Genomic DNA, 15,882 nt, shown 5'->3' with positions numbered 1-15,882 from the left:
GCATGTGATCAATGCTAGCTAGTGGTTCTTTTATCTGCAGATTCTTAATGCATGGATAATCACTGCTGATAATTAGATAAAGATTATTGCTCCCCCTTGTTGCCTCTCTAACATGCAGTGTAGAAAACTGTCATCCAGTAAATCCACAAAAGTCTAGCTAGTCTGTAAGTGAACAACCCGCAAATTCCTGTTAGAAATTGTAGAAGTTAAACATAAGGAAGGCACCTGGGGTGGACGGGATCTATCCAGTTATATTAAAGGAGGCAGCAAAGGAAGTAAGCAAACCCTTAGCCATAATTATGAGAACTTCCTTGGACTCAAGAGATGTCCCCATGGACTGGAGGTATGCAAATGTATCACCAGTTCACAAAGGGGGTTCAAAAGGTGGCACAAGTAACTACAGACCTGTTAGTTTAACTTGTGTTCTGGGGAAAATAATGGAATCACTGGTTAAAGAAGCATGGCAGGATCATCTAGACAAGACTAATAGTTAAGACACAGCATGGGTTTGTTAAAGGGAGGTCTTGCCTGACCAATTTGATTGTATACTATGATGTGGTCACAAAGGAACTGAATACCAAAAATAATTTTGATATCATATACTTGGATTTCAGGAAAGCTTTTGATACTGTTGCACATTGAAGACTGCTGTACAAATTGGAGAGGTATGGCATTAAGGATAAGTTGCTACAATGGATAAAGGGAGGGTTGAGTGGGAGACGACAGAGAGTGGTAATCAATGGACACTGCTCTTCGTGGACAAATGTTATTAGTGGAGTTCCTCAGGATTCGGGTTTGGGCCCATTGTTGTTCTGTATTTATTTATGAATGATATTGATGAAGGTTATCAGGTTTATTGTCCAAGTTGATTATGGGCTGATGCTACATAAGCTTGCTTTCTTTCATCGTATGCGTCTACTAATGCTAATATCTGGAAAGTTAAGCTTGCCCATTATAATTCATTCTGATTTATTGGCCCACTCTATTTCTCTGTACAGATATTTATTGTGTGTATCAGAGTCATTAGGCCTATAAACTGCTATTATCATTTTTGTATTTCCAATACCAAATTGACTAACCATTGCACTGGCCACTTTTTCAACTGAATGCACTGGCCACTTATTTCAACTGAATGCACTGCCTTAGATTATGTGCTTCTTAACTAAGAGCATAACCCATTCCCTCCCCTGTCTGCCCTTTTTGTATACACTGTATTCTCCATATTCAAATTTTGCATCCCTTGTATCTGAGTGACTCCATGTCTCTGAAATCCCAATGTCTGTATTTGCAGCACTTCAAATTCATCAAATTTATTTACTATTCTCCTAGCATTGGTATATATGCAAGCATACATGCACCTGTTCTTGCTCTTAGTTACCTGAACACAGCCCATGCATTTATTTGTTTCATAATGACTCCCAGCATTTTTTGAAATCCCCTTCAATTTCCAATTCTAATAGAAGCAGTGCAAGAATTGCTTTCACTTCTGCCTGTGCTATTGTTAATCTATTAGTTTGTGTATCCCACCAAGCTAGCAGTTTTCTAATCCACCTAACACTGCCTCGATAGTATCAGCAAATATTCTTGCACTGTTTCTGTTTAAATGTATCCCATCCCTGTAGAAGCATTCTCTCGTGTTAACATGCACAGACCATGCTGAAAATAAATCTACCCCATGGACCTTGCACAATCTCTCCAGGGCTGAATTGATTGACAAGGTTCTCATCATATACTCCCTCCTTGTGTGGGCAGAATTGCAGACACTTTCAAATTTGAATCCTAACTTGCAACTTTTTTTCAACATTGCCCTGTACTTGTTAAGTAAATCTTAAAAGATGATATCTGCTGTACAAAGTCATTAACTTTTGCCCCTGGCAGACATACCCTGGTCCTATTCCATGTGTTCTTTTTGCACAATATATTTCTCATTTCCCTGACAATAGAGTCACTCACAGTGACTAGCTCCTTCTGCCTTGGGGGTTGCCACTGTGTTGTCTGATGATCAATTGCAAGCTCTGGCATTGATGTGGGCAAGCTGAGAGCTTGATGAGCCCCTTTGTCTTACTTTTTAATTTAATTCCCTCAAGGGTTTCCATGCTGTTTTTCAAGCTGTCAAAGTCCCATGACAATTTTGAGTTGGCACAGAATATTCTCACACACCTTACATTGAGCACACACAAAGACATCCCTTGGCTATAATCATGTCCCATTCCTGATAGCTCTGTAAACATCAAACAAGCCATACATATTATAACACCATGATTTGGAGAACACCCCCCCCCACACTTCTCCCCAGAGCCATTGCATTCCCACTAGCTTGAGCCCTTTGCTTTGCTGCTCTGATCTGTGGCATGATTTTCGTTCAATTTCAATATAACGGGATCGAATTACCCAGGACACTTCAAGACTCCAAAGAAAAAAAAAAAAAAAATATATATATATATATATATATATCCACCGGAAATCATAAAATTCAAGTAATAAATAGAATAAGTATAAACAGATGTTTTGCAAGTCATAACTAAGCGAAAAGTAGCGGCATTATAAGTTGTGATCGGAAGATGGATATACCTATTATTCTCAAACCCCCACTGTTTTCACCCCTGCCGCTCAAAAAAAACAATAGAAAGAGAACAAATGTTTAGTGCATCACGTGGATTGTTATGTTCTGTTACACCATAAAAAGACAAATTTTGTTTTATTTATGTCAGGAGTGTCAATTTTTGTTTTAGTAAATATTTTTTTTGTTTATAAATTGCGAAAACGATTGGTAAACACAAGAGTTGTGCTTTTCATTGAACAAAAACTTGAAATTATTCAAAAATTTTGAAAACTGCATTCGTTAAATCTTTAATGAACCATTATAATGGTAATCAAACCATGCGTGACAAAAATAAAGGGAAGCTGTTAGATTTTGCAAGCACATCTCAAGCCGACCAGGCTAGCCGGGTGGGTAAAGTGCCTGCCTGGTAACCCAAAGGTCGCGGGTTCGATTCCCGCCTCGGGCTTGGATCAAAGTACTGCAAAAACCTTGGGAGGTGCAATATGGCCACAGAAGCCGATGCGCCAACAACTACCAAATCAATCAATCAATCAAGCCGCCTCCGTAGCCAGGTGGGAAGGAGCAACAGTGCGTAGCACGCACTTCTTGATTAGACCGGGGTTCGAGCCCGTCACCACCAAATACGGAGGATGCGGAAAGGTCAGGGAATGACCACCGCATATTCATGGAGCAATATGGCCTTAGTTGCTAATGCTCCTAAAAATGAAATAACGAACGAGCAGGCACATCTGATAGCATTACAGGAATGGCTATCAGAAAAACAATGAAAAATCTACATACAAGGACCTCGACAAGGCAGTGGTGTTGTGGTTTAGCCAACAAAGAGCAAAAGGCAGTCCAGTCTCTGGGGCAGTTTGTGCAGCCAAGGCAAAATATTTTTTTGATGAATCTAAATTGCAAGGTGATTTTAGCCCATCTTCTGGGTTGTGGATGCGATTTAGACAGAGGCACGGCATTCGTCAGATTGCCATTCAAGGTGAAAAACTAAGTATCACGTGATGTACCAGCCACCCAAGAATTCACCAGCGAGTTTCAAAAACTTATTGAAACCAATGAACGTGTGCCGGTGCAAATTTACAATGCCAATTAACACCGTTTCAGCCCTGGTTTCTTTGAAGCCTGAAAATTCTTTGACTAGTGTGTGGACACTGTCGTCTCCAAGTTGTTTGTAGTTTTATTTCTTTATTTGAAGACATGTTTATTTTACAAGGATTTCTAATATACTGTTCAAGAAAGATGTTGCAGTACCTGTATGTAGTATTTTAATTGGTAGATCTAGATCACAGTTTGTTTCTCTTCTTTATTTGAAACAAAATTAATGGCAGGTTTCTTTAGGAATATAGCTGAATTTCAGTGGCATTGCATGCCCATTTAGGTTGGGTGTGCTTTTATTGGGGGGGGGGAAGTTTTATTCAACCCATGCTACAAAATTCCCTTGTTAATTTGAACGTACAATTGCATTTTTATCGACGTGTGAAAGATTTAAGAGTGCATAGCATAGCAGCGCTCTTCTTAATTGGTCCAATGCAATTGTAGAATAATTTTGAGTACTTTAATTTACTAACTAATATAATTTTAACTATACAATCCATAATTATGAACAACATAAAGTTTCTCCATCAAATAAACAATAGCTATGCATCGCACACGCTGTTTATGTGAGAAGCACAGAAGGTTTACGCTTCGTGGTGAGATTAGAATATCATTGGCAAGTACTAGAGTGAGGCACGAATTATCTGTATTTTGTTACAACTTTTAAATACAACCATATAATACGCACAGAAATTTGAAAACATAATCATTTGGGAAAAATATAATTTTTCTGGATTCACTAAAAGAAAGGCTTAAAAAACTCATTTTACTTATTTATACACCAGTTCCAATCTCCTGTTTTTCTTAGAAATTGTATTAGCACATCATCATAAAATGATAGTCTTTTCTTCAGTTCCACCAGCAATGTCTTTTCAATGGCGAGTAAACTTAGGCTGCATAACCTTTCCTGTGTTTGCATTCCTCTATAACATGTATGTATTCTTTTCATAGCCGAAAAAGAATGCTCGACTGTATCAGCAGAACTCTGAATCGTCATGATAAGTTCTGCTAATTTATAAATTTCCTTGAATGCAACTTGAAGTTGATTTTCTTGCATGAATTTTAATAGGTGATACACTGGTTTCCTTGCAAATTCATCAGAAGAAAAGAGTACTTTTGGTTCATTTTTAGGCAAATGTTGTCAAAAACTGGTCCGTAGAAATCCTTTAATTTTTCTAGAATACCATCAGGAAAGGTTTCCCCATACTGATCATATCTTTCACTACAAAAGAGTTGAAAAAATTCAAGTTTCAAAAGTGAATATCTTTCTTCCATTTCCAGGCACATGCAGTCGACTTTTCTCTTGTATAATCGAAGACACTTGCTCTTCTCCTCTTCTTCAGATCCTTTTAGGCTTCGGTTACTGAACCGTATGCTTTGAAAACCATGAAATCCATGTTCCTTGTTATTCCTAAGCTGTTTTATAGTATCATGCACCTTTTCACAACAGTACAGTATGTCATAGGATGAAGTTTACAATATATTATTCAAGCCAAACAGAACATAAAAAATTTCTAGCAACAAAATTGTTTGAAAATCTTGCAAGTCCAAAAAACCACAAGCTTTGATTACAGCATCCACATCTCATTCCCCAGAATTCTCCACAGTGTGTTTAAAAAATTCAATAAGTTTAATTCTGTGACAGTTTTACTGTGTTTGTCAAACAGGAAAGTAAAGTTCCATCTGGTTGGTGCGACGAAGGATAATATTTTAGCAACAAAATCTTGCAAAGCATTTACTCTTTTTGATGATTTAGAACATCGTTTCCCAAACTGGGGTCTATGGACCCCTGGGGGTCCGTAGACCAGTTCCAGGGAGGCCACAAAATGGTGGTCAACCGTGTGTGTGTGTGTGTAATATTAAGGATTATATAAAGAACCATTGGAATAAGTAAATCAATCCAATAATAATAATACCATCAGGGATCTAAGAAAACGCAAAAAAAAAAAAAAATATATATTTTTTTTATATATATATATATATATGTATATATATATTATCGCTTTTTACCGACAATCTAGATACTTCAACTGGGGCCAACCACCCAGAATTTCATAGGTATGTGGATCCTAACCATAATCACATTATAACCGGCAATTTAGATATAATCCCATATCCTGAACTTAGAGATATTTTATCACTGGGTTTTAAATTTCGACCTAATTTACCTGTTAATAAATCTAACTTTAAAAAATTGTTATATCTAGATTTACTTAAATACTGCATAAGATCAGCATACAACCATAACATACCGGTGGAAGCATACCACATGTGGCTATTTACAATGCTTAATATCATATCTAGCAAATATAATCAATTGAAATTCATACAGGATAATCTATATAATACCAAATTAATAAATAGGCAGCTCAAAGATATACATGAACATTTTGTAATTACTCCCGTTGACAAAGCTGCTTGCAATTATGCAATCATATGTAAATCATATTATATAGAAATTTTAAAAAATGAACTACAGTCTAGCCATACATATAAACAGATAACATCTTCTTCTAATATAATAATCAAAAAATTAATTGCATTACATAAAAAATTAAAGTTAAAGTATAATAACCTAAAATATCCATTTATATATGGCATACCCAAATTTCATAAAACACCGATTGCTTTTAGATTCATAACATCATGTAGAGATAGTTATGCTAAATTTCCCGGAAAAATGTTAGAAAAGTTACTTAAAATTATATTAAATAACTTAAATAAAACTATTATAATAAATAATAACTTACCTATTATAAATGCTCTAAAAAATAACAATATTCATCAAATACAAACATTTGACTTTAACAGTCTATTTACGAGCATTAATCTTGATAACTTAAAAGTCGTCCTCCAGAAACTATATTTAGAAAATAAAAATGCTATAAAGGTTGATTTAACCTATTGGGATTCTCTAATAAAATTATGCATCTTTAATAATTATGTATATGACGGAACATCGTTATACCTACAAGTGACTGGCACCCCTATGGGAAGTCCAGCATCAAGCATAATCGCAAACCTTTATCTACATTATACAGAAAGAGAATTCCAAGATAACCTACTTATATATAGATACGTAGATGATATATGTGTTTTTAATTGTCCACATTTTGTCCAGGATTACAGTAAATTATATCCAGTAGAACTAGTATTGGAAAAAACTAATAATTCCGATACTATAGCAAGTTATCTGGATCTTCATATAGAAATATTCCATAATAATAATATAGACCTAAACATATATAATAAAAGAGATGCATTTAATTTTAACGTAGTCAGCCTTACAAACCGGAAATCTAATATATCAAAATCAGTGCATGCTAATATAATTTTATCGCAATGTCTAAGGATTGCTTATATCTGCAAAAGTAATAAAAATTGTTCAGCGGGCTTAACAGCGTTGTACGGCAGGTTGATCAATAATAATTTCCCTATCGCTTACCTGAAATATCATTTCAGGAAAGCGATAAACATAATTAATTTCAAAAATTTGTTTTCTGAACCTATTGTTTTAATATAATTTTCAATATAATCGTTATATTTAGTGCCATGTATATATGTAAATAGGATACACTTTGCATTCTTGGTGTCTTACGGCATAGAAAACTTGTACCCACCGGCTTGCAAATTACAGTGTATCTTTTTTTTTTTTTTTTTTTATAATATATATAGTTAAATTCATTTAAATTTACTTAAGTTCACACTGAGATAACATGCAAATTCAGCTCAGGGTCCTACTATAGGAACGGGTTTGCGATCCCGGGCATACCCGAGCCACAACTTATATCTTGTAATGTCTTTAAACTGTCCTACACTCTTTACTTTTATTTCTCTGAAATTATTAGGGCAATCTGAGGACGTAGGAGAAACTATTTCTTATCTATACCACTATTTTTCGCCTTTATGGAGTTCAGGTTCTATTATTCCTACTCCTTTAGTTTTTCTTCTTACTATCTGCATGTTTCTCTATGCGTTAATTTAATTATTTATTTTTACCGTATCCATCACATAGGGGGCACCACATATTATTTTGACGACTATTACATTATGTCCTAGATACGGTCAATATGTAGTATGTATTATATATTTAATCTTATTGTAATCATTAAATTACGTTCTCTGTCGGGTCAACGATGATTAATATATGCTTACATTTATATTTTACTTATATTTCTTACCTTTGATTCTAATATTTCTAAATTTTTTTTTTTTTTTTTTAACTTTTATTATCTTCTTTCGATTTATTTATATTCGATTTACATCCGGCCTATACTGGTTTATATTTGGTTAGATTTAAATTACTTAGCATATATTGATCATCACAGAAACAGAGAACTTCTTGTCGTTTTTTGCCTTCATTCTGGGTGGTTGGCGCCAGTTGAAGTCATCTAGATTGTCGGTAAAAAGCGATAATATATATATTTTTTTCGTTTTCTTAGATCCCTGATGGTATTATTATTGGATTGATTTACTTATTCCAATGGTTCTTTATATTATCCTTAATATTATAGACATTATGGGTGTATTGCATGATTGCTTGCAACTGCATTGACTCAAAAATATTATTTACATATTAGTTACAGTTATTGTCGTTTTAACTTTCTTTCTTTATTTTTTATCAATAATTATATATATATATATATATATATATATATAATATTAAGGATAATATAAAGAACCATTAGAATAAGTAAATCAATCCAATAATAATACCATCAGGGATCTAAGAAAACGCAAAAAAAAAAAAAAAATATATATATATATATATATATATATATATATATTATCGCTTTTTACCGACAATCTAGATGACTTCAACTGGGGCCAACCACCCAGAATGAAGGCAAAAAACGACAAGAAGTTCTCTGTTTCTATGATGATCAATATATGCTAAGTAATTTAAATCTAACCAAATATAAACCAGAATAGGCCGGATGTAAATCGAATATAAAAAAATCGAAAGAAGATAATAAAAGTTAAAAAAAATTTAGAAATATTAGAATCAAAGGTAAGAAATATAAGTACAGTGGTACCTTGGTTTGCGAGCATAATTCGTTCCGGAAACGTGCTCGTAATCCAAAGCACTCGTATATCAAAGCGAATTTCCCCATAAGAAATAATGGAAACTCAGATGATTTGTTCCAAAACTCAAAAATATTCACATACTGTAAAAATGATTAATACAAAATACATACATACCTTTTTATATTTTTAAAAGCAATCGAATTTATTAATTATTGGGTAGAACGACTTTCACTGTCACTAACGGAATCACTACTATCTGTTGACTTTTTCTTTTTGTGCGACTTTAACAAAGAACCTCTCCAATGACACTTGCTTTTGCCTCCTTTTGAGGATTTCGCGGAAATATGACATTGCATTGTCGTTAAACAGATTCATCGCTTGCACTGCCACAGCCTTATTCGGGTGGTGTTTTTCTACAAAATTTTGCACTGTTTCCCACATTTTACACACCTCCCTAATCTCATTTGAAGAGAGGGATTTCTCCATTTTTTTCTCCTCCTCCTCAGACGAGATCTCCTCCATCACCCCTTGCTGTTGCTCGCGATGCAGATCCATCAGTTCGTCGGTGGTAAACTCCTGGTCATATTCCTCCACCAGCTCTTGAATGTCGTCGTTATTCACCTCCAGTCCCATGGTCGTCCCCAAGGACACAATTTCATCGACAACTGGCAGCTCCTGTTCATGAGCAAACCCCTCAACGCAATCAGACCACAGTTTTTTCCAAGCAGAATTGAGGGTTCTCTTGGTGACCCCATCCCAGGCTTTATCGATGATTTTGAGGCAGTTTACGATATGGAAATGATTTTTCCAAAACTCTCGGAGGGTAAGGTTAGTTTCTTCGGTCACCTCGAAGCATCGCTGAAATAGTGCCTTGATGTAAAGCTTTTTAAAGTTTGAAATGACTTGCTGATCCATGGGCTGGAGTAATGGAGTGGTGTTGGGAGGAAGGAACTGGACCTTAATGAATTCGAATTCTTCCAGTAAGTCGTTCTCAAGGTCTGGAGGATGAGCAGGAGCATTATCCATAACCAGCAAGACTTTGAGTGGCAGTTTTTTTTCTAAAAGGTATTTCTTCACTGCAGGACCGAAGACCTCATTGATCCACTCAACGAACAAGATACGGGTGACCCAAGCCTTGCTGTTGGACCTCCACATAACATTTAACTGGCTCTTCTGCACCTTGCATTTCTTGAAGGCTCGTGGATTCTCAGAATGATACACGAGCAGGGGCTTGACTTTGAAATCACCGCTTGCATTAGCGCACAGCAAGAGGGTGAGACGGTCTTTCATGGGCTTGTGACCGAGCATTGCATTCTCTTCTGCTGTAATGTAGGTCCTCTTTGGCATCTTTTTCCAAAAAAGCCCCGTTTCATCGCAATTAAAAACTTGCTGCGGCAGGTAACACTCGGAAACCATGAGCTTCTGGAACTCGGCAACGAACGCCTCAGCTGCCTTAGCGTCCGAACTCGCAGCCTCTCCGTGCCTCACAACACTATGGATGCCACTTCTCCTCTTAAAGTTATCAAACCATCCCCTGCTCGCCTTGAAGCCTTCTTCGTTTTCTGAAGACGTACCTGGCTGTTTACTGACGAGGTCGGCGTACAAGGCCTTTCCCTTCTCACAGATCAAGTTCTCGGTCACAGTATCACCTGCTAGTTGCTTCTCATTTATCCACACCAAAAGCAACTTTTCAACATCTTCCAGAATACGTGGCCGTTGCTTTGATATTCTCGTGACTCCTTTTGCTACATCTAGTCCCCTTAGTTCTTCTTTCTTCTTTAATATGGTGCAAATTGTTGACGTAGACTTCTTATAAAATCTTGCGATGGCGGCCACTTTCATACCTTGTTCGTGCTTCTCGATGATTTCCTTCTTAATTTCTACCGTAATCATCTCCTTCTTCTTACCGCCTTCCTTTTCAACCCTCTTCTTCATTGGGGCCATTTTCGTAGTGTACAGTTAATAAATAACAGTCACTAAATTTGAACACAAAAAAAAAAAAATTGCTTTACGCACATACACGTGGTCACAACGCTAGCACGAATGTTCACTACAATGTTGACTGTATACGAATGAGGTATGCCGACTGAGACCGAACATGCGAGACGATTAACCACAATCCCGAGCAGCACGTGATCACGTGACGCTCGGTAGGCAATTTTTAGGAAATAAAGCACAATTACAAAATGAGGAGGCACCCTTGATACACATAAACAAAGCTGCGCCCGTGTAGCAACTGAATAAACAACACCATAAAGGCAGAGATACACTATTAACACCTCACATTTTCCTAAAGCACATTTCAAGGGGTTACTACAATAAAACAATAAAAACAATTTCCAGTTGCGTTTCTGCTAGTGGAATCTGTTATAAACTGGTAGTAAACTCGGTCTAATTGCATTTGCGATTACTGTATACCGATAGCTGGAATTGTGTTGGTTTTAACGTTATTATGGTGAAATGTGTTTCCCCTTCACTGATATAAAACACATAAATACATTTTCGGAATCTTCTCTTCATTCCCATCGTGTTGCGTTCATTTGGGGTGATTCTGCGTTCGACTGCCATTTCTTGTAAACACAAAGGCGAATCGTGCATAAGCGAATTCGGTTCGTGTTATATAAGATATCGTTCCTCTATTTATAAATCGTGTATGATCGAATTCGTGTAGTGTAAACACGTGTTATACGAGGACTGACTGTACTCGTATTGCAAGACCTCGCTCGTTTATCAAGTTAAAATTTATTAAAAATTTTTGCTCGTCTTGCAAAACACTCGCAGACCAAGTTACTCGTAATCCAAGGTACCACTGTAAAATATAAATGTAAGCATATATTAATCATCGTTGACCCGACAGAGAACGTAATTTAATGATTACAATAAGATTAAATATATAATACATACTACATATTGACCGTATCTAGGACATAATGTAATAGTCGTCAAAATAATATGTGGTGCCCCCTATGTGATGGATATGGTAAAAATAAATAATTAAATTAACGCATAGAGAAACATGCAGATAGTAAGAAGAAAAACTAAAGGAGTAGGAATAATAGAACCTGAACTCCATAAAGGCGAAAAATAGTGGTATAGATAAGAAATAGTTTCTCCTACGTCCTCGGATTGCCCTAATAATTTCGGAGAAATAAAAGTAAAGAGTGTAGGACAGTTTAAAGACATTACAAGATATAAGTTGTGGCTCGGGTATGCCCGGGATCGCAAATCCGTTCCTATAGTAGGACCCTGAGCTGAATTTGCATGTTATCTCAGCGTGAACTTAAGTAAATTTAAATGAATTTAACTATATATATTAAAAAAAAAAAAAAAAAAAACAGAGAACTTTATATTTGGTTAGATTTAAATTACTTAGCATATATTGATCATCACAGAAACAGAGAACTTCTTGTCGTTTTTTGCCTTTGTTCTGGGTGGTTGGCCCCAGTTGAAGTCATCTAGATTGTCGGTAAAAAGCGATAATATATATATATTTTTTTTTTTTTTTTTTTTTGCGTTTTCTTAGATCCCTGATGGTATTATTATTGGATTGATTTACTTATTCTAATGGTTCTTTATATTATCCTTAATATTATAGACATTATGGGTGTATTGCATGATTGCTTGCAACTGCATTGACTCAAATATTATTTACATATTAGTTACAGTTATTGTCGTTTTAACTTTCTTTCTTCATTTTTTATCAATAATTATAAATATATATATATATAAATATAAAAAAAAAATAAATAAATAGGGGTTTTTTTTTTTTTTGAAAGGGTCCATAGATCTCAGTAGTTTGGGAACCACTGATTTAGAAAAATATGCTGCCAATCCACTGATAGTTTGGAAAAACAATCTACATTCCTTGATATTCGAGAGGCTTTGCTTCAGAACTAAGTTCAAAACGTGGGTGTAAATATTGCTAAAGGATAGGCCTTGATAACTTTACTCTACGACCCATTAATATGCCCACTTGTGACACAGATACCATCATAAGTGTGGCCGACCAACTTGTCCTTAATATTAAATTCCTCAACTCTGTTTACAGTATGTTTAAAAAGACCACTAGACATTCTATCATCACTTACGTCTGTAAATCTGATGAACTTTTCGTGTGTTTGTCCATTATGGACAAAACGGAAAACAGTTAATAGCTGTGATATTGACATTACATCAGAAGTTTCATCCAGAAGAATGGCCACAAATGTAGAGGAAGAAATTTCTTTCTTTATAGCATCTTTAACCACATCAGATATAGCGTTAATGATATCATTTTGTACTGTGAAAGAAGTTCCTCAAAATACAGTCGATGCTTTTAAATGACTGTCTAAAAGAGGATCATACTCACGGAGCACATTTAAAAATACTATATAATTCCTTCGATTAGCTGAATCTTCAGATTCATAAGGACTTCTCAAAGGAAGCTCTTGCTTAGCCAAATAACATACATCAATTAATATTTTTAAAATGGCTCTATTTTCCTTTCCTTGTTGATTATGATGGCTAATTTCAATTTTTCTTTGGCTGTCAATGAAAACGTCAATTCTTTGTTTTCCAAACATCTTAAGATTTAAACATGACCGAACATGTGGTTGGGAGTGCTCATGTTTTTGCACTGCTGCAGCTAAATGATTAAGATCGGAATAACCATACTTATTCCAAACACTTCTCTTTGGAGAATAATAAACAAGGCCAACAAAAAAAATCTTGACCACGCTTCACATCCAGTTAACCATTCTACTGTATCGTATTATGAAACAGAGAAATGTCTCATGTACTCAGTTTTTGCGTCTTTGTGATTGCACAGTAAATTTGGAAGAAGAGGATCAGGCTTACCTTCTTTGACTATGTTCATACAATCTGCAAAAGCTCTGGCAGAAAATGGGACATTCAGTACATTGTTAACATTGTTTCCCATTGTAAAGATGGGCAAAATGTTATAAATTATATCTAAAAAGTTAAAACTTGTCTAAATCGGTGTCAAAATAAGTCGGTTCACACTTTACGCATGCAAAACAGGTGAAACTCAGGAAACAAACAGCAGCTCATGACAAGTGACAACGTAGTAGTAGTGGCATGTGATGCAAAAAAGCAAGTGTATGAGCTTATGCAGCATCAGCCAAAAAAAAAAAAAAAAAACCCACACCCTTCCTTCCAAATGCCTGTCCAGTTCCTCTTTAAATTTATTCAACCTATCAACTTCCACGACAGATGGAAGTTTGTTCCAGCAATTAACCACCCGCTGGCTAAAGGCAAATTTCCGCACATCTATTCTACATCTGTCTTTTCTTAATTTGAATTTATGCCCCCTTAGGGTTCGTAATCTGAACAAGTGGAAGAATCCCATCAGAATTCAGCGTGCTCAACCCATTCAAGGCCTTATACACCTCAATCAAATCACCACGCAGGTGCCTAGTCTCCAGCCACTGCAATTTGCAGAACTTAAGCCTCTCTTGGTAAGAGGTTCCCTTCATTCCCCTCACCAATCTTGTTGCCCTTTTCTGTACACGCTCAAGCAAATCTATATCCTTCCTAAAATGAGGCCTCCAGACCTGTACACAGTACTCAAGGCGTGGCCTGACCATTGCCTTATACAGAGGGACAATTACCTCCTTTTTCCTGCTAGCAAAATTCCTATATATCATTGACAAAAACCCATGACCTGCCCTGGCAGCCTGTCTGCATTGCTCAGAAAACTTCATATCTGACTGCAGGTCTTTTTCATTTTCTACCACCTTAAGTGTAGTACCACACAGTTGGTATGTTGAATTGGATTGCTTCACACAATAGCCAATCACAACTACTAACTACTTCTAGGTGCTACTGTCTCAACGCACATCTTGCCAAGCCTTCAGGATGGTTTGAAACCACTGGAAGGCTAAGAATTTTACCTACTGCGCCATCTGTATGTCTGTGTAGAGGGCTCAAAGGTGTCCGTATTTGTGACTGCATACTCGGGCTATTAGCGTGAATGTGGTACAATGTTTATGTGCCAAAACTTCTCTTCATCAAACATTGTATATTGGATTTAATTTTAGGAATTACGCAAAGCCAGCAAACAATTGGGGGGGGGGGATAACAGAAAAAATGCAAAAATATAATATCGGCGACATTGCAATTCCATGTGTGTGCACTGCACACCTAGCACACCCTGAATATACATCCCTTTAGGTTTCTTTAGGAATATTGCTGAATTTGTTTCCTAATGGATTTTAAAAATGTTTTAGTTAGCAAATCTTGTTTACTATGTTTTATTAAAACAAGTATGTTAAAACAAGTTACTGAAGATATAATTTAGGATTGTTTTCCTTTTTCTCCCACGTCAGAAATAAGACTCAATTCTCAAAATTTATATTATTATGCTAATGTAATTTTGCTTTTAATAATTTAAATTTTCTGGTGAGATGAGAGTTTTCTAGATCATTATTTTGACTATTTTTATTAAATAAAAATTATTTAGGTCAATCAATTCTGTACAGCTTTTTGTCTTATTAGCACCAGCAGTGTAGATATTTATTTTTTCAGCTTCGACAAGAAAAAGTTCAGTTGGAGCAAACACTTGAGCAAGAACAGGAGGCTCTGGTAAACAAACTCATGAGAAAAATTGAAAAATTAGAGGCAGAAACTTTAGCTAAACAATCCAACTTGGAACAGCTACGTAGAGAAAAGGTGGAGCTTGAAAATACTTTGGAACAAGAACAGGAAGCGCTAGTGAATAGGCTATGGAAACGAATGGATAAACTGGAGGCTGAAAAAAGGTAACTTTATTTTTAACAATATTAAAATTTATTTCAAAATGGGTGTTGCTGTGGAGTAAGGAAACATGAATATTCACTCAAAGCAATTGGCTGTGAAGGTTTGCAAAAACAAATGCTTAAGAAACATTAGGATATAGAAAATGTGGGTATACCACATTTTCTATATCCTTTGACATTAATTTTTGCACTTCCATTAAAGCAAAAAAGGAGGCAGTGGGATGGGGGAATTTTCTGTACCACCTGCTAAAACAGTCTGCTAAGTTTTTCTAGTGTAATCATGATTTAATATTCTTTGCATGATACCAAGTGAAATTTCATTTCGTAATACTTTTTGTATTATGAAATGAAGTACAATGGATTCCAGTTATTTGGGACACATTGGGACTAGTGCACTTTGACCCGATTAAGCAGCTGCCCCAATTATGTGAAGTTTCACTTAAA

The 15,882-nt window shown here is 35.7% G+C and overlaps 1 protein-coding gene across 1 annotated transcript in view; it reads left to right on the top strand.

Annotated features, from left to right (window-relative positions):
* The window catches only part of LOC150083545 (coiled-coil domain-containing protein 6-like), a 126,962-nt gene that overhangs the window by 66,016 nt on the left and 45,064 nt on the right, over positions 1–15,882 (top strand). The window contains exon 3 of the mRNA XM_090377351.1: positions 15,209–15,441. Coding sequence (XP_090233477.1) covers positions 15,209–15,441 — 233 coding nt within the window. The remainder of the gene's footprint in view (positions 1–15,208; positions 15,442–15,882) is intronic.

The sequence above is a fragment of the Mastigoproctus giganteus genome, chromosome 7, assembly GCF_048544385.1.
Source record: "Mastigoproctus giganteus isolate SK-2022 chromosome 7, ASM4854438v1, whole genome shotgun sequence".
In the NCBI taxonomy this organism is placed as follows: domain Eukaryota; kingdom Metazoa; phylum Arthropoda; class Arachnida; order Uropygi; family Thelyphonidae; genus Mastigoproctus; species Mastigoproctus giganteus.
The sequence above is the reverse complement of the archived record's forward strand: the minus strand, read 5'-3'. Positions and strand labels throughout refer to the sequence as shown.